This window comes from Gavialis gangeticus, unplaced genomic scaffold, assembly GCF_001723915.1.
Source record: "Gavialis gangeticus isolate Ggan-Ray unplaced genomic scaffold, GavGan_comp1, whole genome shotgun sequence".
Classification (NCBI taxonomy): domain Eukaryota; kingdom Metazoa; phylum Chordata; order Crocodylia; family Gavialidae; genus Gavialis; species Gavialis gangeticus.
This window is the reverse complement of record NW_017728997.1, coordinates 37651126-37658301: the sequence shown is the minus strand read 5'-3', so window position 1 is coordinate 37658301 and position 7176 is coordinate 37651126. Positions and strand designations below refer to the sequence as shown.

At 39.9% G+C, this 7176-nt stretch overlaps 1 protein-coding gene across 4 annotated transcripts in view; it reads left to right on the top strand.

Annotated features, from left to right (window-relative positions):
• CNBP (CCHC-type zinc finger nucleic acid binding protein) overlaps positions 1-6714 on the top strand; it is a 12391-nt gene extending 5677 nt beyond the window's left edge. For 3 of the 4 annotated variants that reach the window (XM_019505075.1, XM_019505074.1, XM_019505073.1), the window contains exons 2-5: positions 3506-3625; positions 4301-4393; positions 4560-4761; positions 5411-6714. In XM_019505075.1, coding sequence (XP_019360620.1) covers positions 3523-3625; positions 4301-4393; positions 4560-4761; positions 5411-5528 — 516 coding nt within the window. In that variant the 5' untranslated portion in view covers positions 3506-3522 and the 3' untranslated portion in view covers positions 5529-6714. The remainder of the gene's footprint in view (positions 1-3505; positions 3626-4300; positions 4394-4559; positions 4762-5410) is intronic. The other variant, XM_019505076.1, reaches the window with a different exon arrangement.
• The last annotated feature ends 462 nt before the right edge of the window (positions 6715-7176 follow it).

Below are 7176 nucleotides of genomic sequence, written 5' to 3'. Positions count from 1 at the left end.
CCCCCCCCCCCGATGTTAACTAGTCACTAACTTTAGTTGCTCATCTCGTAACTAGCTTCATTGATTCTTCAGCCACCTTTAGTCTTCCAATGTGCTTCTAATCACTTATCTTCAAGCTGTTTTGCATCAGAAGCAAAAATGCAACTGTTGAGGTTAAACTTTTTTTTAGATGCGTATCGGGGACAAAAATAATTTTGGGAAATGACTGTCTATGAAACAGGTGGCATTCTTGTTTCCCTGGGTCTCTGAATTTCTTTCTACCAGCTTCTTTCAATTTCTGTCTTGTCTAACTGTCCAGGTATGCTTTCCTTCCTGGGATTCGGCAAACTTTAGTTATGTACAAGTACAGCTGCTTGCACAGAAATGGGTACCCTGAACAAGTCGATAGGTGGATTTCTGGCTCTAGTTGGTTTAAGACTACCTGTACAGATGCTATATTTTTCTTTCTTTTAACACACTCCCTGGTGTAATGACTAAAGTCAAACTCCACTTCTGTTTCTTTCCTTCACTACAGGTGGTCTTAATTTAATATGACCTTGACAGCTGGGGTAGCAATCACTTTGATCTTTGAATGCCCATATCTTTCTTAATCCATGTTATGTTGAAAGGTTGATTTTTTTAGTATTTCCAAGTGGAAATGGAAATTAAGAGATCTGTACTTTTTTTGTTGCTGTTTTGTTTTTTGTTAGCATAAATGCTACTTTAATGATGGTAAATACTAGCTCATGCATCAAGAAATAAATGGATGCAAAAGACTTGTTTCTGTATATTCACTTTGGGGAGTTTACATTTGTAATGGTAGACTTTTGGGAAAAGTAAAGGAAGGTTCCTCTGATCTCCTGAAAATCCAGCTAACCTCCAGAAACGAGCATGAAGAAATTGGCAAAGCGCTGTGAAATTTCTTTTCTTGTTACCCGGTGCTCTTCTGCAAAACCATATATTTTAAACAAGCACTCTATTAATAATTCTTATACCATCTCCCCCTTCTCTGTAGCCTTGAAATTTACTCCACATACTTCACCCCCCTTTTTTTAGGTGAATCTGGGATGGCCATGAGTATCTGTGCTATTTAAGGGCCACTGCTAGATAGGCTCAGTGTATTCCTTAATCAGGTTGGGTCAGGAGATGACACCTTGGGAATGAGGAGGAAAAAGGGAGGGGTGGAGGAACACTTCAAGTAATTCCATGAAAACATAGCTACAGTTTAATTGGTCCTCTTTTAAATTCAAGAATTTAACCTGAATTTTAAATCCTTACTCTATTTTCAACTTGTTTTAGTTGAAAATCATCCAGCAGTTAAAAGCCGTAGTGAAGCTCTTCAACTGCATGTCAGATTCTGCATACATCTTAATTAGGGTTCTCACATGTTGTACTTTGAAGTTCTAATCAGGTCTTGTGTCCCTGCTCTGGGTATCAAAGTGTCTCAAGTCTGAGGTTCAAGCAGGATTGCAGGAGTAAGAATGAGTCTGTTCCAGACCAGAACAAGAAACAGCAATGTAAGCGAAAGACTCTGTGCACTTAAGCCAGTTGGAGAAACCAGTCTTTGTTTGTTCCCTGTTAACCAGTATCAACATAGTTACCATGATAAACAAGTATAAACAGCAGTGTATTCAGTCAAGTATCTGCCTTGTCACCTGAAATAGGAGCCCTAAATATTAAACTGATTAATTTATTTTAGTTGCAAGTGAAATGTTGTGGAATTTATGCATCTTAAATGAGTTTGCTGACCACTTTATCAGCTATCAACAATCATACTTTTAAGAGCTTCTAAAGCCAATAGTTTTAAAATTTTGCTAACATAATTAAAGGGAAAAATGAGAAATTGAAGGGAAGACTACAGAACCTCTCAAAAGCAGTTTGCCAACTCCCATGGGTGGATTGTTTGAAGGAAGGAATGGCAAAATACAGAGCTTCTGTGTGTAACTTTTTTACCATGGCAAACATGAGGAGTTGACTTAAGTCACTCAAGTAAATGGTTCCTGGAATAAATAGGTTTAAGAACTCCTGAGAAACAATGTGAAAACAAGAGGGACACTCTGCCAAGGAGGCTGGAAGGAAGGGCACAAAAAATGTATGTAGGGAGAAAAGCTGTTGGATAGGTGGGGCTGTGGTGAATAGTGGCCTGAATACAGAAGTGTTAACAGGAATGAAGCATTTAAAGCAGTGATGTCAGGGGTGTGGTCAGTGGGCCAGTTTTGGCCTGTAGAACCACTCCGTCTGGGAGGCTACCAGAAGTTGGGGAAGGGGGGCCTGCAGCATTAGGAATCCCTAGATTCCAGTTGGCCATTGGTGGCAACCCCCCAAACCCATGCACTACTGAGTTCAAGCAGTAGCTGCTGAGACTAGCCCTGCATTGCTGCTTGCCCCCAGGTGCATGCTGCCTTCCAAATGTTGCTGCTAGCTCTTCAGGTCCTGCCCAATGGAGCCCCCGTGGCCTGGATTTGATCCGGGGGCTGAGGTATTTTGACACTTCTCCTCTCAAGCCTTAGCTGTACTGGCAGGAGCAAGCCAGTTGCTGACAACTACAGTAGTTAGCAAGAACATATTGATATAAATAAGCAGGCTTAAAACAACTGTCAAGTAATACAAAAGCTGGGACTGTTGGGTTATGTTAGATTTCATGGAAAGATTTATTTTGGTATGTCACAAAGTTTGCAACATGTTAGGCAAAACTTCGTATAATGAATGAGTTGGATTTGGATCCATTTGGATGATTTTAACATTAAAGCATTGAAAGCTACAGTGGAAGTAGAAAAGAAAGTGTATGAATGTTTTAGTTTGGGGTTTTTTAATACCTTTTCTAAAGCGTATGAACATCTCCAAGGAATCCTACATCTTGGTGGGAAAAGTAGGAGTATATATGCAGAAGGTTATGCTAGCCACTTTGAGTAGGAAGATTCTGTAGCTTTAGTAGGAGTATGGTTGGTAGCCTGAGTTAAATTGTTCTTGGTAAGTGTATTGCCTAAGTGTTTAGGTGAAATAGTACCTAATGTGGGGTGACAGAACAAACTCCTCAGAGTTCAGTCTTGACACTGCAGAGGTGTGTGATGTAAGGGACCCCAGAAGTGAAAATAGCTTATTTTCATAGCCATACGGTGAGCAATGTTAATCCAGGCAAAAACTTAAGATTCCTGAGGAAATGCAATTGTATGTTTAAACAGTACAGTTTTGCTTTTCTGAATCTTTCTTTTAAGCACTAGTTTCATTGTGAGCTTACTAAATTGCAAAAAAAGCAGGGTTCCCTTTGCATGTCCAACACTTGTATTTTATGGTCCATCATAAATAAGAACAAGTCAAACATATCCCTGTAAATAGCTTCATAGCCAAATGAATAAAAATGCAGCAGAATCTTAATCTGAGGGACTAAATACTGTGAGGTATCTTTCACCTGTTATGTTTGACTTATGGTTGAAAATGCAGCAAGTTTGAGAGACTAAATTTAAAATACGGCCTTTGGAAGAACTAGCGTTAGTTTACTTAAACTTTATCCTCCACTTATGCCTAGAGAACTGAACCACAACGATGAGCAGCAACGAGTGTTTCAAATGTGGACGTACTGGCCACTGGGCTCGGGAATGCCCTACTGGTATTGGACGTGGTCGTGGGATGCGAAGCCGTGGCAGAGGTAATCTGCCTTCATAAAAGTTTCTAACTTATGCTCATTGAAGCACAGTTTGCATCTTTTAAGACTTGTGCACTGTATTTTTATAGCCTTTGTAGAAATGACACAACATTCTTCATAAGTACAGGTAATCAAATTGTGTACTTAATTGGTTTGTGTTGCTTGTTTTCATTTTTTTAATGATGCCTACTGCCACTTACATTCTCCAATATTTTATAGTACAGTACAAGTGCTCTTATCTGGCATCCATGGGGGATAGGGGGTGCTGGTTAATCAAATATGCTGGCTGGCTGAGAGTCACAATCCAGCACAAGCACAACACAATTGCAATGGCGGATGTTTACAATTGAGACTGCTGCTAGTGACGCTGCTCAACAGCACCCTGAAGCTTCTGTAAACAACAGATCTATGAGAAGCGCATGGCAAGATGCCTGATGGCTGTTGGAATTTTTCTGGGTACGTGAAGGAAGATTTGTATTGCTATCTATGACCAATGCTGGTTAATAGAGCGTTCCAGATGGTAAAGTGCCAGATAATGCAGCTTTTACTGTATTATGATACCTGTGAAAAGGATTTCCTTGGTGTATTGCAAAAAGGACAATTGCAGTGGCATAATAAGTATTTACCTTTGTTTATGATGTATAGCTAGATCACTAAAACTTACTCGTTCTTAAACAGGCTTCCAGTTCATGTCTTCATCTCTCCCAGACATCTGCTATCGCTGTGGTGAGTCTGGCCATCTTGCCAAGGACTGTGATCTTCAGGAGGATGGTAAGTATTAAGAGGGGATGGTGGGGCAGGGGAGGAACCAAACATCACAAGCTACACATGACACTTGTGTATTTGAACATGGAACCAATTGGTTCCCAGTAAATGCATGTTAGAATTAACTTAATAAAGGTTTTATAGTCTTGTTCTGTCTATTTTCTTATTGTGGAAGCCTGCTATAACTGCGGCAGAGGTGGCCATATTGCTAAGGACTGCAAGGAGCCGAAGAGAGAGAGAGAGCAATGCTGCTATAACTGTGGCAAGCCTGGTCATCTGGCTCGTGACTGTGACCATGCAGATGAGCAGAAGTGCTATTCTTGTGGGGAATTTGGACACATTCAAAAAGACTGCACCAAAGTGAAATGCTATAGGTAAGTGTCACTAAAATCACTGCCTTCAGTGATGCAAGGATCACTATATTCCAATCCTAAAAGGGAATACAATGATCCAAGCTTATGCCTATACAATTAAAAATATGCCATAATTACTGTTTTGGGGCGGGGAGGGAAAAAGCTCAACCATCTTTAGATAGTGGAGTAACACACACAACACTGGTGCTTTACTGGATGCTCCAAATGGCAACTAGAGTACTACCAGACTTTAATTAAAGAAGCATATTTGTCATGGGGAAGTATTGCCTTCTGGGGACCCACCTCTTGTTCAAATCTTATTTAGTGGGGTGCTTGGGTGTAAGTGCAGCAAGATTTAGAATGGAATGCAGTTCAGCTTTACTGCTTCTGGCTGCATTTGACTTAAGCTTGTAGTCGGGCTGCCTAACTTGATTTAATTCTACACCAGAGACGTGTGCCTAACTTTTAGTACGGATGATGTCAGTAAGCAATATTTACAGCTTGAACAGCTGCACAACACAAACATCACCTTCAGAATTGGAGGACGACCCAGTGGATCATTTAGTGAACTTTATAACAGTGTGGGATTAGTCTTTCCTGACTTGCCTAAAAATCTAACAAGTCTAAAGCTTCCACATAACTTTTTTTTTTTTCTTTCTCCGTCTCCCAGGTGTGGTGAAACTGGCCATGTGGCCATCAACTGCAGCAAGACGAGCGAAGTCAACTGCTATCGCTGCGGAGAGTCAGGGCACCTTGCACGGGAATGCACAATTGAAGCTACAGCCTAATAATTTTTCCTTTGTCGCCCCTCCTTTTTCTGATTGATGGTTGTATTATTTTTCTCTGAATCCTCTTCACTGGCCAAAGGTTGGCAGATAGAGGCTACTCCCAGGCCAGTGAGCTTTACTTGCCATGTAAAAGGAGGAAAGGGGTGGAAAAATCAACTTTCTGCATTTAACTACAAAAAAATGTTTATGTTTAGTTTGGTAGAGGTGTTATGTATAATGCTTTGTTAAAGAACCCCCTTTCCGTGCCACTGGTGAATAGGGATTGATGAGTGGGAAGAGTTTAGTCAGACCAGCAAACCCTCTCTGGGTTACATGGAAGTGATCCTGTGCAGGACGAAAGAAATCCTGGAAGTGTCAAAACTTCCACAAGTAACTCTTAATTTTATTATAATGGCCTTGAATTGTCTGACCTCAGTAGCTGTTAACGACACCAAGTAATATCTGTATCAGGCCTTACCTAGAGCATATAGCTGTGTGGGAGTAAACAAACAAGATGCACATGCCTGTTACTGGCCATGAGAGAGAGAGAAATCAGGAATAAAACTTTAAAAGTAACAGTAATTCAGTCAAAGAATGTTAATGTTGGAGATACAGAAAGTAATGGGAAGCTTTTTGAACGAATATTGCAAATTTAAATCTAAAACCCAGAACATCAGTTCTCATAGCATACACAATTTGGAGCTATTCAGGAGTTGCAAAGATGCATTTTCACAGAAATCAAGATGTTATTTTTGTATACTATATCACTTAGACAACTGAGTTTTCATTTGCTTGTAATCAGTTTTTAAAGTAAGATGGTAAAAGCAATTGAAGTCCTAGAACATAGAAATGTAATTTTAAACTATCAATAAAGCTGGAGGAGGAAGGGGAGTTTGGCTAAAGTTCCTTTTTGCTTAGTTTTTGTTCATGTACACAGTGCAAAACACCATATTAAAGAGGGGAATGTGGAGGTGTTTAAAAGCTTACAGTTTGGACTTTTTCTTTTTGTTCTAAGTCTTGTGGTGTTGATCTCAATTCTGTAACATCAGTAACTTCAGAAAACTTACATTGCGCTACTTTTGCAGCACTTCTTACAGGTCTTTGCTTCTCTGCATACCTTGACATCGTAAAAATGTTTGTTCCTTTATACAGTAGGCTGTTGCTTTAACCTTTATACGAGCTTCCAATTAAAACATTGCTTCATGTATGAGCTTGTTGCTGATTTGTGCAGAGTAAAGCTAGTCTCTTACTCGTACTTGAATGTGCTGGATATATGAATACTACTGCAATGCCACTTCCAGTGAAGTAGGTTAATGCATTGGTACCCAACTTCTTAGCTTTGAAAAATGAAGTGCTCATTAGTGGAGTGCAGGAAAAAATCCTAACAGCCCTGCAGTTAGGGTGCCTCAATACATGGTGTACTGGAACATAATTTTCAAATGAGAGTTGAGATCTACTAATAAAAACCTGTTTTAACCAAAGCAGGAAGTGCTAGCTGTCACTTTACAACCAGAGTAACTTCAGTCCATGAGATTCTTATGTTTTTGTGGTGCCTCTTTTTCCCCTCCCTTGTATTTTAGATCTGGAAATACTGAGGGCAGATTAGAGTAGCTTCCATCAAATAGAAAGTGATGACTTACTTCATACTGGTTAAGTAAACGTTATGACA